Here is a 16,903-nt window from a genome sequence, read left to right on the forward strand (position 1 = left end):
AGGACTTGGAGCGATTGGCACTTGGCGCCGCGTCCATCATAATCTTTCACTGTCTTATCAATTCCAGTACATATGCAACATTCTTTTAGGGATTAGATTGACTGGTGGCCCTTAATTTTTTTGCCCGAAAATCAAAATCTCCCTCTACTTATTTTTAAAGGACCTCTGTGCTATTTAGAAGTGTCGCCGTTAATCTTTCCGTCATACTTTTTCCCTTGCCGGTCAATTTTTATGGATATGATGCCGGAATGCATGTGTCGTGCTATATTCCGCTCGCATAATTGTGTAGAGCCAAATAGGGGCTACATTAGACAACATAAACATTAAAAAAAAAAAAAACACGCGCACACACACACACACAATTGAGAGAGCCCCATTACGGCCGTCATAACTGCGAGCTCCAACTCTAAGCTCGCGGTGGCCATGGCCATTCAAGCTCAAGCCTGCGGATGGCCATGGCCGAGAGATCTATTCGAGTCACGAAGCTTGAGCACCTGGCCACTTGATCTTTAAGCTCACAGCATGGCCACATGAGCTTCGAGCTTGCAGCGGTCATGTTGGCTTGAGTTTGAGCCACGAAGCTTGCAGCCATGGCCACTCAATTGGTAGTCGATGAGCGGGTATGAATAATAGTTTTTGGGGAAAATGACACAAATAGTCCCTGAACTTTAACCCAATTTATAATTTGGTCCCTGAACTTTTAATTTGTTCAATGTAGTCCCTGAACTTCAACGTAATGTTCAATTTGGTCCCTGAACTTTTGATTTGTTCAATGTGGTCCCTGAACTTTTAATATGTGTTCAATTTAGTCCCTGAACTATTTGAAAATGTTCAATATGGTCCTTCCATTAATTCAAGTGCAGGGACTATATTGAACATTTTCAAATAGTTCAGGGACTAAATTGAACACATATTAAAAGTTCAGGGACCACATTGAACAAATCAAAAGTTCAGGGACCAAATTGAACATTACGTTGAAGTTCAGGGACTACATTAAACAAATTAAAAGTTCAGGGATCAAATTGCACATTAAGTCAAAGTTCAGGGACTATTTGTGTCATTATCCCTAGTTTTTGTATTGTCATGGGCACTAGATTTTGTGGGTTGTTTGTACGGTAACATTTGAAGAAGAGGAGGAATCCAAAGGAGGACGGAAGAAACAGAGAAAGTCTTCTTTTGAAAAAAGAAGAAAAAAATCCACATCAGCCAAAAAAAAAAAAGGACCCACGTTAGAAAATAGCTAACAGTGTTAATGTCACGCTACAAACCGACAAAGGGACGACCAATGTCACTTTCTAAAAGTCAAGAACGGTTTCGAATTAAAAAGAAAATTGAAGGGATGATTTTGATTTTTGAGCAAAAGTAGAGAGACCAGCGGTTATTAAATCCGTGATTTACATCATGGTGATGAAAAGCCTGATCGTTTTAAAAGATCATAAAGAACGGTAAGTATTAGAATATATCTCGAATTTAAGCTCAAAACGAAAATCTAAATTTTAGAATTAAATAAATAAAAAGGAGGGACGCACAATTTCTACCTTTTGTTCATCCAAGGTAAATAAATAGGAAAAGTTGATCATGGACAGTATTGACTTGAGTTGACCGGATCTAAGAAGGATGCTGTGCGAGGATTTCTTTTTGCGGGGAATAGACTAATATTAGGTTTCCTTTTCAAAATATATTACATAAATACACGCTTGTGGAAACCTCAGGTGTGCCGCTGTATAGGTGAGTGCAGGGACGACTTGGCTTTTGAAGTTTCATCGATTAAATATCGTGGAAAGATTTGTGTATAATTTCTTCACGAGATTGAGATATTATTTCGTGAGAAATTATGAGATTATGTGTTATTGGGTGTAATTAGGGGCTGAGAATAGTGTTTGAGTAACTCGAGTGTGGTTGTAATCTCCATTGTATCGATTGATCTATAGTGGAATTCTTTACCGCTGTCACTAGATCGAATCGCGTAAATTTGATATCCGATTTATTTTTTGTTCTGTCTATTTTATCGTTCGATCGCTTGCTTCTGCAACGCTGATTTTGCAGTAGCACAACCAAACAATGATGGAAGCAGATTAGACTTTTTTTGATTGCTGAAGCAAAGTTAGACTTTACAATAGCACCTCTCGCACCCGAGAAGGATCAACGATAAGATAGTATCGAGAAAATAAGTGCAGTAAGAAAAGTGAAACCATACATCAACAGATCAAAAGTACGTGATGAATTGTAATATAGGAAAAGGGAAAAGGAAAAGTGGTAATGGGAAAATGGGACAGCATACGAGGGAAAGCTTGGGAAAATTGAGGGGATTATGGTAACTGCAAAGCCCAACTGGATTATAGCATGAATAGATTATGAACTGAAAATCAAAGCTAGGCCCTGAAAAACAGGCTCCTTTTAACATACATTGAAGTGGGACTTGGGACTTGTATGTAGTCCACACTGCAATGGACATTATTGTTTGGATCGACCTTATTGAAATGAGAACTCAAATCGATTTCCCATCAGAACAAATAGTGGAGATTTTTAACGAGTTAAGTTGAGAAACTGAATTTGGTTTTACAAAACTTGTAAGCAATGCCACAAATATCAGTGGGTAATTAATAAACAAATTAATGCAAGCACCCAACAGAAGTCTCGTCCATCACTTTACAAATCAGTTGTGCTAAAAGGTTCGGGTAATCTCCAGCATTACTCATACTCGAAACATAGAGCGACGAGGCGATCCATAGAAATTCGGCTTTAGAAAAGATATAAATGCCACGCGAAAAACGGGGCGGGCATTAACATCCTACAGATCCAACAAAAGGATCTGCTAGTAATACATACATTGGCTGGAAATTATCATGACATAAATCCCGGTCCTAGCAAGTCGTAGTTTCAAGGGCGGTTTTCGTACCATGACTCATTATATAAACAAAGCAAGTAGAAAGAGGAGTTTATACTGAGAAATGCCAAGGCTTATAGCCCGCTTTGCATGCAATGAGGGCAGATTTGAGATGACAGTGCCAAAATTATCAGAAAGTGGAGATGACAGTTTCCGATGCTAATTACCAGTAGTACCTTGGATCTCAAAAAGCAGAGAACAGATCATTATATAGAATGAAGGGTCTTTACAACCGGTCTGGCCTTGCCTGGCACTTAGTCCAGGCTTGCTTGTATCCATATGTGACAAAAATAGCTAGGGGAAAAAGCCCCAAGAAAGCCAATCCCCAAATGCTGAAATTTCTTTCTTAACTACAGATAAAGCAGAAGAGAATATGCAGTATCCAACTGAAGTACTACTTGTACTAAGCATTTATCTTATATTCCTCAAGACTTGGACTTTGTTGAAGATGAACTATTTTGGTTCTGCAAGGAAGTAGTTGAGGTATTACTCTTCGTCTGGGAACTCTGGTTAGACGATGATGACTCAGTGAAGAAAACTACGTGCTCCTGATTATCAAGAAACAGTTGAAGGGCTCTCGGTATCTGGGGCAGGTTCGCATTCAACACACCCTCGAGTATTTGAACAACCTGCCCCATCGATGGCCTGTAAGTTTCCTCATCTTGGACACACCATCAAGCGACTCTGCAAATCCTAGTTGGCTCTTCAATATTGGCATTTGTCTCCAAATTTGGGTCCAAAAGATCCATCAGGTCACCTCCTTCAGCTATCTTTCTAGCAGCCCATGTTGGGAAGAACTTGATGGCCCCATTTTCCGATAGCTCTGAGTTTCTGCGTCCCAATACAAATTCAAATAGCATCATTCCATAAATATAAACATCAGCTTTTGCTGTTATGGCCACTCCGGAGATCCACTCCGGCGCAAGATACCCTCTTGTGCCTCTAATGGTTGTCAACATCCTGCTGAAATCTCGGCCAACAAGCTTTGCCAGGCCAAAATCTGCCACTTTTGGACAGAATTCAGCATCTAGAAGGATGTTCTCTGGCCTGATGTCGCAATGTATGATGCAGTCTCTACACTTCTCATGGAGATAAGCCAGACCTCGAGCCGTTCCCAAAACAATTTGGTATCTCGTTTTCCAATCCAAGGTCTTCGAGTCCTTTCTGTGAAAGAGACAATAGTCTAAGGGCCTGTTTGGCAACTTGCCAAATAGTGATTAATTCTATTCTTTTGTTCCCAGAATCAATTTGGGAACAGAAATCTGTTTGTTAAATTTTTTGTACCCGGGCACAATTTTGCAAAAAATTGTGCCCAGAATCAGTTTTGGAACAGAATCAAGAATAAAAAAAAAGTAGATTCTTGATTCTGGAACAATTTTTTCAGAACTGATTCTTCTTGGTTTTTTTCTTTTTTTTGGTTGTTGTTGTTCTTCGGCCCCGCCACCCGCCGGCCACAGGCCAGGGCCGGTGAAAGCGTCACGGCCCTCGCCGGTGGCCGGCGAGGGCGGCTCGCGGCCTCACCCAGCCAAGGCGAGGCCAACCTCGCCGTCGCCATCGGCGAGGGTGGCGGTGAGGGCCGCGACGCCCTCGCCGGCCCTGGCCTGTGGCCGGTCGCCGGGGCCGGCGGCCGGCCATGGCCAAGAAAGGAAGGGGAAAGAAAGAAAAAAAAAAAGAGAAAAAAAAAGAAATAAATATTAAAAAATTCAAAATATTATTAAAATATTATTAATAAAAAGAAATTTTGTGTGTAGTTACCGAACGCATTTCTGTTCTTTTTCTATTCTAAGAACAAAAATTTTGGGCAGTTACCAAACGCCTTCAAATGCTTAGAAATTGTTTCCGGGCACAGAATAAAAAAGAATCATTTTTGCCCAAAATCAGATTCTGGGTACAGAATGGTTGCCATGTGCAGCCTAAGGAGCCATTTGGCATGAATTCATAGACCAACAGCTTTTTGTTGCCTTCAGAGCAGAAACCACGAAGCATGACAAGATTCACATGCTCGATGGTGCCCGATTGTGCTTACTTCCCTTCGGAATTGCTTCTCCCCTTGGCTAATGCTCTCAAGCTTCTTGACTGCTATCCGACTTGAATCAGGTAATGTTTCTTTGAAAGCTGAACCGAACCCGCCCCCACCCGACTGCTTTGAGAAATTCTTTGTTGGTACTTGCAAGTCCCGGTATGCAAAGGCCATCAGTGAACCCCTCCACTGTATTTGTTGTTACAATTGCCCTTCTCCTCCATCTCCAAACGCCAAACAAGACAATGGCTCATATCGCTACCGCGGCGCTAACATATCCTGCAACTATCGCAGTTACATTGCTCTTCTTGCTGGGATCCTTAATGTCGGAGGTGGCAAGCCGGAGATAGAAACTACTTCCAGGAGTAGTGCCTTGTTTGAGCTGTTGCACATTGAAGAGATCCCCAATCCAGATTGAGCAGGCATTATCCTTGAAAGCATAAGCCGTGCAAGAGCAATTGTTCAAACAAGCAGCTCCACATTCCTAATTGCTCCCGACATCTAAAGATTGGGGATCATCAGGCAATTTCATGTTGAACCTTAGCGAGAAACGGTCTTTCTCCGCATTCAAAGCATTTGCCACGCAATTCAAGTCCTAATTCCTCTTGCAACCGCCAGACCAATCACTCAGATTCCAGTCCCTCGGAGAACTTATGCTAAACCCCAGCAAGCAGCTGCAGATATCTTCGCTCTGCTCGTCACAAACCCCATAAGGCCCGCAAAGTCTATACACCTCGCATTGTTGCCGGGGCATAGACCAGAACAAGTTCCACGCCTGGGAAGGCAACCAGGACTCCTGCTTGATCTGCCCAGAAAGGTCCATCACAAACCTTGATATGGTGTTAAAAGTGGTGTACACTGAATAGGTGAAGTAGCTCTCGTTCTGATTGTCCACATATTTGAAATCATATGTGGACAATGATCTTTGAGCTCCAACTCTAAGCTAGCAGCGGCCATGGCCATTCAAGCTCAAGCTTGCAGATGGCCATGTCCCCAAGGTCTATTCGAGCTGCAAAGCTTGAGCCATGGCCACTTGATCTTTGAGCTCGCAGCATTGCCACATGAGTTTCGAGCTTGCAACGGCCATGTTCACTTGAGTTTTGAGCCACGAAGCTCGCAGCCATAGCCACTCAATCGGTAGTCCTGAGCAGGTACCAATGATAGTTTTTGCATTGTTATGGGCATTAGATTTTGTGGGTTTTATTTATGGTAACATTTGAAAAAAGTCATCATTTGAAAAAAGAAAAAGAAATCCACATCAGCAAAAAAAAAATGAAAAATCCATGTTGTTTTTGGTCGATAAAAAGAAAAATTCCATTTTAAAAAATAGGTTAATGTCACACTACAAATTCCATCGTCAGGACCGACAAAGGGACAACCAATGGCACTTTCTAAAAGTGCAAGAACGGTTTCGAATTAGAAAAAATTAAAGGGATGATTTTGATTTTGGAGCAAAAGTAGAGAGACCAACGGTTATTAATCCGCAAAATATACGTCACGGTGATGAAAACCTTGATTTGCAGTAGCACAACCAAATAATGATAGAAGCAGATTAGACCTTTTGTATTGGAGAAGCCCATTAGACTTTCTTGATTGCCGTAGCAAGTTTAGACTTTATAATGGCACCTCTCGCGCATGAGAAGGATCAACACCGATCAGATAGTACCGAGAAAATAACTGCAGTACGAAAAGTGAAACAGTTGATTCAAAAGTGTTCATGCTGTAATATAGGAAAAGGAAAGAAAAAGTGGTAATGGGAAAAAGGGGATTATGCCCGCCCTGTTTTTCGCATGGCATTTACAAATGAGGGAAAGCCTGGAAAAAAGTGAGGGGATTATGGTACTGCAAATGCCCAACTGGATTAGCCTTGATATGAATACATTATGAACTGAAAATCAAATCTAGGCTTTTAAAAACAGGCTCCTTTAAGATACATTGTAATGGACTTGGACTTGTATTTAGTCCACGCTACAACGGAAAATACTGTTTCGATCAACCTGATCGAAATGAGAACCCAATCAATTTCCCACAAGAACAAACAGTGGAGGTATTTAACGAGTAACGTTGAGAAACTGAATTTGGTTTTACAAGACTTCTAAGCAATGCCACAAATATTAGTGGGTAAGTAACAAACAAATTATGGCAAGCACCCATCAGAAGTCTCATTATTAGTCTACAAATCAGTTTTGCTAAAAGGTTCGAGATATCTCTAACATTACTCATATTCAAAACATAGAGCGATGAGGCGATCCACAGAAATTTGACTTTAGAAGAGATGTAAATGCCATGTGAAAAACAGGGCGGGCATTAACATCCTACAGCTCCAACAAAAGGACCTGCTAGTAATACATACATTGGCCAGAAATTATCATGACATAAATCCCGGTCCTAGCAAGTCGTAGTTTTAAGGGCGGTTTTCGTAACGTGACTCACTACGTAAACAAAACAAGTAGCAAGAGGAGTTTACACTGAGAAATACCAGTCTTATAGCCTGCTTTGCATGCAATGAGGGCAGATTTGAGAACCATGTGAGACACCAGCTGAAATCCAAGCTAGGATATACCAAAACGTAGATCCCAATATCAGAAAGTGGAGATGACAGTTTTCGATGCTAATTACCAATATTACCTTGGATCTCAAAAGGCAGCGAACAGATCATTATATAGAATTAAGGCTCTTTACAACCAGTCTCGCCTGGCACTTAAGTCTTAAACCAAGCCTGCTTGTATCTATATGTGACAAAAATAGCTAGGGGAAAAAGCCCCCAGAAAGCCAATCCCCAAATGCTGAGATTCTTTCTTGACTACAGAAAAAGCAGAAGAGAATATGCATTACCTAACTGAAGCACTACTTGTCCAAAGCATTTATCTTATATTCCTCAAGACTCGGACTTTGTTGAAGATGAACTATTTTGTTTCTGCAAGGAAGCAGTTGAGGTATGACTCTTCGTCTAGGAACTCTGGTTAGACGATGATGACCCTGTGAAGAAAACTACATGCTCCTGATTATCAAGAAACAGTTGAAGGGCTCTCGGTATCTGGGGCAGGTTCACATCCAACACCCCCTCGAGTATTTGAACAACCTGCCCCATCGATGGCCTGCGAGTTTCCTCATCTTGGACACACCAACAAGCGACTCTGCAAATCCTCATTAGCTCTTCAGGATCAGCGCTTGTCTCCAAGTTTGGGTCCAAAAGATCAAGCAGGTCACCTCCTTCGGTTATCTTACTAGCAGCCCATGTTGGGAAGAACTTGATGGCCCCATTTTCTGATTGCTCTGAGTTCCTCCTTCCTGACACAAATTCAAAGAGCATCATTCCATAGCTATAAACATCAGCTTTTGCTGTTATGGCCACTCCGGAGATCCACTCCGGCGCAAGATACCCTCTTGTGCCTCTCATGGTCGTCAAGACCCTGCTGAAATCTCGGCCAACAAGCTTTGCCAGGCCAAAATCTGCCACTTTTGGACAGAATTCAGAATCTAGAAGGATGTTCTCTGGCTTGATGTCGCAATGTATGATGCAGTCTCTACACTTCTCATGGAGATAAGCCAGACCTCGAGCCGTTCCCAAAGCAATTTGGTACCTCGTTTTCCAATCCAAGGTCTTCGAGTCCTTGGCATGAAAGAGATGATATTCTAAGGAACCATTTGGCATGAAATCATAGACCAACAGCCTTTTGTCACCTTCAGAGCAGAACCCACGAAGCCTGACAAGATTCACATGCTGGATGGTGCCGATTGTGCTTACTTCTGTTCGGAATTGCTTCTCTCCTTGGCTTATGCTCTCAAGCTTCTTGACTGCTATGTGACTTGAATCAGGTAATGTTCCTTTGAAAACTGAACCGAACCCGCCCCCACCCAACTTCTCTGAGAAATTCTTTGTTGCTACTTGCAAGTCCCGGTATGCAAAGGCTATCAGTGAACCCTCCACTGTCTGTGTTGTCACAGTTGCCCTTCTCCTCCATCTCCAAACGCCAAACAAGACAATGGCTAATATCGCTACCGCAGCGCTAACAGACCCTGCAACTATCGCAGTTATGTTGCTCTTCTTGCTTGGATCCTCAACGTCTGAGGCAGCAAGCCGGAGATAGAAGCTTTTTGCAGTGGTATCACCTTGTGTGGGCTGTTGTGTATTGAAGAGATCCCCAATCCAAATTGAGCAGTCATTATCCTCGAAAGCATAAGCCGTGCAAGAGCAATTGCTCAAACAAGCAGCTCGGCATTCCTTATCGCTCCCGACATCTAAAGATTGGGGATTATCAGGCAATTTCATGTTAGACATTGGCAAGAAACGGTCTTTCTCCCCATTCGAAGCATTTGCCGCACAATTCAAGTCCAAATTCCTCTTGCAACCGCCAGACCAATCGCTCAGATTCCAATCCCTCGGAGAGCTGATGCTAAACCTCGGCAAGCAGGTGCAGAAATTGTTGGTACTCTCGCTGCAAACACCGAAAGGCCCGCAAAGTCTATACACCTCGCATTGTTGCCGAGGCTGAGACCAGAACAAGTTCCACGCCTGGTTAGAAGGCAACCAGGACTCCTGCTTGATCTGCCCAGAAAGATCCATCACAAACCTTGATATGGTGTCGTCAGTGATGTAGACTGAATAGGTGAAGTAGCTCTCGTTCTCATTGTCCACATATTTGAAATTGTAAATATAGTTCAACCTCATTTCAGGGACCAAAGAGAAAGTTTTCGTCTGATAGTTCCACACCCCACTGCTCCAGTAATTTTTTGATCTATTCCACCATATGTAGTACTGACTGGATGGATCGAGCTGGAGAGAGAACAAACCTGGCGAGGGGTCCTCGGCGTTCTTCCATGATGTCAAGAGCTGACTCGTGTTCGTGCGCTTGTCGATCCCTAATTTCGCACCGGGAAGCCACGTGTGCGTCGGATGATCGAAGCTCTGCCACAGAGTCACGGAAGAATTAGGCCCGTCTTTGAGAGCGAAGTTGCCGTCGTCCCCAAGAACCGCCACCGTGGAGCTCGACCCAGATGAAGAAGTACTCAGATTCGTGGACCAAGCGGGGACTCGGGAGTCGTTGACCATAACAAGATTGCCACCCGAGATCTTCAGTTCAGTGGAGTACCTGTCGGAGACGGGGTTGTCTCTGTTGGCGACCCAGACGATGGTTGGCACGCTGACTTTGTTGTACCAGATGCCTATGTAGGAGTACGTGGAGTTACCCGGTGTGAAGAAGCCGAGCGTGAAGTTGCCGCCGGAGGAGACTAAGGTTTGGTTGCCGGAGATGGACCGGTTAGCGGAGATGGTGTCGGTGTCGGAGCCAAGACAGAGGTGGGTGGGGCAGAGAGATAAGAAGCAGAGCAAGAAGCTTGGGAGTGTGAACAGCCATGGACTGCTGCTGCTTTTCCTATCCATGGCCGCGCAAGTTCCTCCTGGGACAGGCTATCAGATATTTGTACTCGAAGCAGCAAACACGTCCGAGAATTGAAATGGTTCGGCTTGAGCCGTGTCCACAGAAAGAGAGAGAGAGAGAGAGAGAGAGGGAGAGATGAAGAACGGGTCAAAGATCAAGAAACGCGATCAGGGCCAGAGGGATCGCTAAGCGGAGGTAAGCCCAACAACAGAGCAAATAGGAAGATGATCACGACAAGTCAAGAAAATGAAGGGGAGCCTCTTCGGTTCTCACCGTCACTTCGCCGCAAGAAAAGTCGAGAAAGGGAGATGAAGCTCGGCCACTCGGATCCTCGGAATGTGAAAAGAGATTTTTCAGAGATTTGGTTCATCTTTAAAAATGCTACTTGAGAAATTATAAATATCTTTGGGTGAAAGCCCATTGGTGTTTGGGCAATTTTTTTTTGCAAATGAACTTTGAGAATTATCTTATTTATTAAAAAAAAAAAACTAACCTACCCATCACCGGAGCCAGCCGCCGGTGATGCCCTACGGCCGCCGGTGAAATAGATCTGGCGCAAGCGGCCATCGCCCGAGGTCGGGCAACCCCCGGCGAGCCAGATCTGCCGTCGCCGCCGGTCGCCCGAGGCCAAGTGACCCTAGGCGGGGGTCGCGCGACCCCAGTGACGGCATCGCCTGAGGTCGCACGACCAGGCGGCCGGGTCGCTCAACCCAGGCCGTCGCCGCCTGGAGTCGCGCGACCCAGGCGGCGACGGCCTGGGTCGAGCGACTGCGTCGCCTGGGCGGTCGCCCGATCCCAGGCGACCTCGCCGGCCCTTCTCCCTCGCCAGCCGCCCTCGCCGGCTGCCTGGTAAAGAAGATGAATAGCTTCAAACAAAAAAAACAAAAAAAAAGAGAGACGTGAACAATAGCATTCCAAATGCTAGCATGAAAGTTAAACCAAATAACTCAGCATTTTGAGTAGGGACTTTCGAGACTCAAAATCCTTTCCCAAAGCTGAACCAAACACCCTCTAAATCCCCTGATGTCCGAGGCCGCTTTTGGCCGGGTCAAACCCCATCATACCACGCTGCACGACAAACGTAGCTAGAAAACATGTGAAGACATCGATAGAAGAAACTATTGTTTACGTCCGCCCCTCCTCCTTCGAGTCGTCGACGGATAATGTAGCCACATGAACCACCTCCCATTTATTCATACTTTTCTTATGCCCCCTATACCCAATCAAATATCGTGCGCCCTTTCAAGGGCGGTGCTTTTTCTTTCCTTGTGTCCTAAGAACAAAGATAGTGAACGAAATCCGACACATAATCATGCCGACTTCTCGCATGCTCTGTACCGAATTTCACAGTTTGGGGTGACCCCGGTTCGGGTCGTTGAATCCGGTGAACTAGACCTGCGTTCAAGTCGTTCAATCTTTTTGCCGTGATCAAGGGGAAACGGTCCGAGGCAGATCAATGCCCAACTTTGAACGCCATGCTTTTTATGGAGGGCATAATCAAAATGAAAAAATGTTTGGATTGGAAGCCTTATTTTCTTGCTGTTGAACGGGTCAGCTCACGCCGGTCGTCCTGTGGTCCATTTTTACTTTGTTTTTCTCTCTTTGGCAAGAGCGAGACCCGTCGTTTTCCGTCCACGCACGACGTAGACGCCTTCGGCTGGCGCGGAGCAAGTGGGTTGGCTCGATGACATATAGAATTCATTAATGCCGCTAATCATGTAATTACTAGGACTCGCATTGTCCTCTTTTATGAAAATGAAAACTCCTACCTTTTGTCTCTATGCTTTCAAGTCCTTTTTAATCGTCTAATGAAGTTCCGTTAAGTTAAACAAATCCCTCCGCTATCAAATCGAACCAAATTCAGCTAATGTGACACCACTAGTATATAATATGAATAAAATTTAACCAATTTGCACACTAATATAGATGTTGCCGTGAGAAGATCTAATCAATATGAACAATATCAGAGTATGGTGAGAGCAAAATTTCTGATTGCAACGATCGACGCGACTGGTTTGATTTGCTAAAAATTAGGGAAGGAGAGACACAAGCGCATGATTGCGCAATTTATAAACTCCATGACCCCATTAACAGAACATATGCTGAACTTGCACATTCTTAAAATCTGCACCTTGAAAAGAGAAATTGAAAGAATCGGTTCGGTGGTACAAAGTACCAAGTTTTTGGTCCCAAAACAGGCAGGCTTAGTTAAGGTGCCAGCTTAGCTATCTCCGTGACTACAACGTCGAAAAGCCGTCATGACAGAGTGTCATGATCACGGGGGCTTTGCTTTGCTAAGTTCTCACCAATGACTTTGTTTACTCAGCTCAACCAAAACTCAAGATCGAGCACGACTAGAAACATAGGCAGACTGGCCATTCGTAAAACAAGGAAGATACTTTTGACCAGTTTTAGTCAAACAGAGAAGGAAGAAAACCCAAGTGTCCGGTCACTACGATGTTGGAGAGTTGGACCAACAACGTTGACTATGACGCTGCTCCACTTGTCTTAACATGACCAATTCGTTCTATTACCTTCAACTCCCCTAGGTAAACCCAATAGAAACTGCTTTCACGCAATAGCTCAAAGGCTTCAAACCCGTCTTACAAAAATCGCTAAGGACGACCCTGCTCTCACTGGCTAATTGCAGGTCATGAAACATTTGATAGAGAACAAACTGCTGTAGTGATTTTAAAGTGCACTTTGCTCAGTCTCACCAATGAATTTTTTCCTCAGTTCAACCAAAACTCAAGATCAAGCACGACTAGAACATAGGCAGACTGGCCATTGGTAAAACAAGGAAGATACTCTCGACCAGTTTTAGTCAAACAGCGAAGGAAGCAAACCCAAGTGTCCGGTCTTTAGGATGTCGGACAGTTGGACCAACAACATTGACTATGACGCTCCTCCATTTGACTTAACATGACCATTTCCTTCTATTACCTTCAACTCCCCTAGGTAAACCCAATAGAAACTGCTTTCACGCGATAACTCAAAGGCTTCAAACCTGTCTTACAAAATCGCTAATGACGACCCCGTTCTCACTGGCTAATTGCAGTTCATGAAACAATTGATAGAGAACAAAATGCTGTAGTGATTTTAAAGTGCACTTTTCTTTCTCTATATCTCCGGTTTCTGTACATTGAATGAGCCTTCAAAAACTAGAAGCTTTTGATGGACCACATAAAGATGAACATCTAGAAGCATTTGAGAGCATAAAATATTTCTAGCCACATTTTCATCTTTGAAAGCTTTACTAGAGTTAAAAGACTCTGAAAAAAGCCTCAAGAACCAAGCAGAAGGTACCTCTCTTCTTGGCATGTGAGAAATGAAAGATGCAAAGACAGAGAACTGCACAGCGACCCAAGTGGCAGTCAGTTGCTACTGGGATGCGCCTTCAAAATGAGGGATTCGGACAAGGTGAATGATCTCTTCCATGAATGTGAATGAACATTTAAGGGTCGCAATATTTACGCCATTTGATCAGCAATGCTGAGCCATTTCAATCTTAATGGCACTGAGAATGATCCAAGCTGGAAGGATCGCTTTTGACTACAACTTAGATATGGATATGTAACTTCACAAGTGAATTTTCGAGTCCAACTTGCTGAAGCAGGAACCACTAAATAAGCATGCTCACAGAAAGTGCTGAAAGATCAATCAGCATGGATATCCTCCATAATTTTTGCACCACGCCGTCTTCGTCTCGATGCACTCACTCTACTCATATAAACACCAGAAACTCCAACAGTACCACATTTTCGTCCTTTTCTTGTAGAATCTATCAAATCATTGACTTCGACTGAGGCTTCTGCCCGAACAACCCTTACATGTTCCTTCCCACTTTCTTTGCCTTTATGCTGTACTCTCTGGAATGTTTGGTACACTCCGTCGCAGTGGCCAAAATAATACGAGGGATCAATGTAGCAGGATGATGATGAAACAATGCCCCTCATGTTAATAGGTTGGACAAGTTGTACAAATTCATGAAGCTCCATATAACAAGAGTGATCGGAATATGGAACGGTATAAATTTCTGGATGCAACCTTTCTTCCATGGAAGCAACCTCCTGTGCTTTGTTATTGTAGTATGACCTTGCTAGGGAATCAAAGAAATTCTCATTTCTATCGAGTGGCTTTGAGGCCCACGGAAGACCAGAAGGCATGATTCCTATGGTCGGATGCATCTTATTTAATCCCTTTAAAGTATCCAAGGTAAAGCTATAGCGAGGAACAGCTCGAACTCTGGTGAGAGAAGTTTTAGTTGTGAATATTTCATCAAAACCAAGCATATGCATCGTTTGCAACCGTTCTGGCCACACCCAAATCTTTAAGGAAAAAAGTCAAAATACCAGAGTAAGCAAAGCACGTCAAAGAATGATGCAGCAATTTTCTTCCTTGTATAACAGTAAATTAATATGCCTGATATCTGTTATAACAATTCGATCGAAGATAAGTCATGCATGTTTTCTCTATTATGACAATTAACTATTCAACAAAAGAGGAATGAATAAATGTTCCTAGAATATCACGCCAGACATGTTAAGAAATATGCTTTCTGTGTTTTTCTCTGCTACATGGTCTCAAGTTTGATTAGATACTGAAACTAAAATTATAGGTAGCAGATGAAGCAAGTTAATGCCATATTGTACCCGATAAGCATTTACAATGCGTAATGCACTGGTAAATCATCTTTTATGGACTCAATACTCAACCATGTGCAGATCATGTGAATCGGTTCACTTAATGCATTTTGAATCAATAAAGTGGAACGAATTTGATAGTCAGTGTTATTTATTCAATCTAATGGGTCTCCAAAGTAAAATCAAGTTATTTTACAACGGTGTGCTTACAAGAGAGCATCTTTGACATACCTTTATTTTGAGCACCCGGGCAATGTGAACCAGAAGATCTTCTTTGCCCAATGTGTCGATCCCAATGATGACATGGTGCTTAGGATGAGAAGCAATGATATCAACAACCTGCAACCAGGTATTAACAGAGTCAAAGCTATGAGAAAACTATTCTAAAAGTATGAATAAATAATGTCACGACCTCTCAATACCATATCAGAGAACCTCACACACATGGGGATTTATAGGAAAAATACATCTTAGGCATTTCTTATGGAAATGAGCACAGAGGCGGAATTTCTTGAGACTCGAAATTATTCTGTGGATTAACACTTTGATGGAAGGACTTGAAACAGCAGATAGACACAAGCTGTTTAAAAAGCTCATGCACTTCAATGACGTTTCTCTCCTAAACAAACAATCACTATCCACTAAGAACCCGAAAGGATCATATATCATGTGCAGAAGCTCAACTATAGCCAGTATCTGAATAAAGGGCGACAAACCATGACCGTTCTCTTAATAATCAGCTGATTTCTACACAAGAGATTCCAGAAATTGATACTTCAAAAAGCTTCACAAACTAAGGGTGGGGCAGTGATGAAAACCATGTTAACCAAGCAACGACATGTACAGGCTGGAAAGAAACAGGGCAGCTACTCTTTGCAAGAAACAAGCGAAAGATATGGAAATCAGTACAAAGAACAAAGCCAGAGTACCTGCTGAGCAGCATCTCTACGAGAAGGAAAAGAATAGGAAGGATTGCAATAGGTATTATCCAGATACAGTGCGTTCACTCTGCTTCCATTAAGGGCCTTAACGAGCATGTCCCGCGACCTGTTCGCCTTCTCGCTCGTCGTCTCCCAGCGGAAATGTCCGGTGTAAAGCAAGCTCCCAAAGTCGCCGCTAAACAAGTACATGACGGCACCTACCCGAAAACGAACCCATCAACCAAAACAGCAAAAACCCTTCTCAAAAGGCAATCCAGCAATCGACACGACAATTCAATCGAGGCCTCGACGACCCCATTCGGGAATTAAAGCAAGCAGGGGAGGAGCGACGAGCACGGCGCGGTTACCGGGGCAGTGGTGGGCGTCGAGGGGCATGACGCGGACGAGGGTGTCGGAGGCGGAGGAAGGGGAGAGGAGGGAGAGGGAGTGCCAGGCGCCGACGTCGAGGACGCGGAGGAGGGAGATGTCGAAGCCGGGGAATTTGGAGGGAAGGAGCTTGGCGGAGAGGCGGGAGCAGAAGAGGGGGCCCCCGGACCAGTCCGGGGTGAGACCCCGGGTGTGGTCGGCGTGGAGGTGGGTCAGGAAGTAGGCTTGGCTCCCTTCCGCCCACCGATCCACCGAGATCAGACCTCTCTCCATGGCATCAACCAACGCCCAAGCACAGAGAGAGAGAGAGAGAGAGAGAGAGAGAGAGAGAGAGAGAGAGAGAGTGTGTGGTTTTGGCGGGGAAATTTGGATTGAAAGGATGGTGCTTTTTGGGCTTCTTGTGTTTCGATGTGAAGCCCGCTTTGGAGTTAGGTTGGGCCTGACTGGTGCAGTCCTCTCTTTGTGATCGAATGCGTGTGTCTTAATTTAAGAAAATCCGTTTTTAACCATGCTCTAATTTTGCCCGCTTTACTATTGATCGAAAAATAACCGAGACAAGAAAGGACCATTTCATTAACGAGTTGCCCCCTCACCGGCGTCTTCGGAAGTGAGTGAAAGATAACATGTTAGCACATCATGATTACTGATTAGACCCGTCAAACGGG

At 43.8% G+C, this 16,903-nt stretch overlaps 2 protein-coding genes and 1 pseudogene across 2 annotated transcripts; all 3 read right to left on the bottom strand.

Annotated features, from left to right (window-relative positions):
• Positions 1–3,143: 3,143 nt before the first annotated feature.
• LOC130134774 (G-type lectin S-receptor-like serine/threonine-protein kinase At2g19130) lies at positions 3,144–6,031 on the bottom strand (annotated as a pseudogene).
• Positions 6,032–7,681: 1,650 nt separating this feature from the next.
• On the bottom strand, positions 7,682–10,404 carry LOC130141017 (G-type lectin S-receptor-like serine/threonine-protein kinase At2g19130). Its single transcript, XM_056321627.1, has one exon. It carries the CDS (start codon positions 10,288–10,290, stop codon positions 7,858–7,860), a length of 2,433 nt encoding a protein of 810 aa, XP_056177602.1. The 5' UTR covers positions 10,291–10,404; the 3' UTR covers positions 7,682–7,857.
• A 3,294-nt stretch (positions 10,405–13,698) lies between these two features.
• On the bottom strand, positions 13,699–16,713 carry LOC130140988 (uncharacterized). Its single transcript, XM_056321523.1, has 4 exons — positions 16,220–16,713; positions 15,861–16,069; positions 15,163–15,270; positions 13,699–14,616 (listed from the first exon to the last, which is right to left on the bottom strand). The coding sequence occupies exons 1-4, from the start codon at positions 16,509–16,511 to the stop codon at positions 13,945–13,947; spliced, it is 1,281 nt and encodes a 426-aa protein (XP_056177498.1). The 5' UTR covers positions 16,512–16,713; the 3' UTR covers positions 13,699–13,944.
• Between the last annotated feature and the right edge of the window lie 190 nt (positions 16,714–16,903).

Source organism: Syzygium oleosum, unplaced genomic scaffold, assembly GCF_021117445.2.
Source record: "Syzygium oleosum isolate NSW1041296 unplaced genomic scaffold, Sole_v2.1 Sole_v2.23, whole genome shotgun sequence".
Taxonomy (NCBI): Eukaryota; Viridiplantae; Streptophyta; class Magnoliopsida; order Myrtales; family Myrtaceae; genus Syzygium; species Syzygium oleosum.

Bases quoted from the DNA above. Each gene is read 5' to 3' on its own strand.
- LOC130141017 (XM_056321627.1), bottom strand. From the start codon at position 10,290: ATGGATAGGAAAAGCAGCAGCAGTCCATGGCTGTTCACACTCCCAAGC.
- LOC130140988 (XM_056321523.1), bottom strand. From the start codon at position 16,511: ATGGAGAGAGGTCTGATCTCGGTGGATCGGTGGGCGGAAGGGAGCCAA. The intron at 16,070-16,219 runs GTAACCGCGCCG...GTTTTCGGGTAG, and splicing joins CGACGCCCACCACTGCCCCG to GTGCCGTCATGTACTTGTTT. The intron at 14,617-15,162 runs GTATGTCAAAGA...TTTTCCTTAAAG, and splicing joins CCCGGGTGCTCAAAATAAAG to ATTTGGGTGTGGCCAGAACG.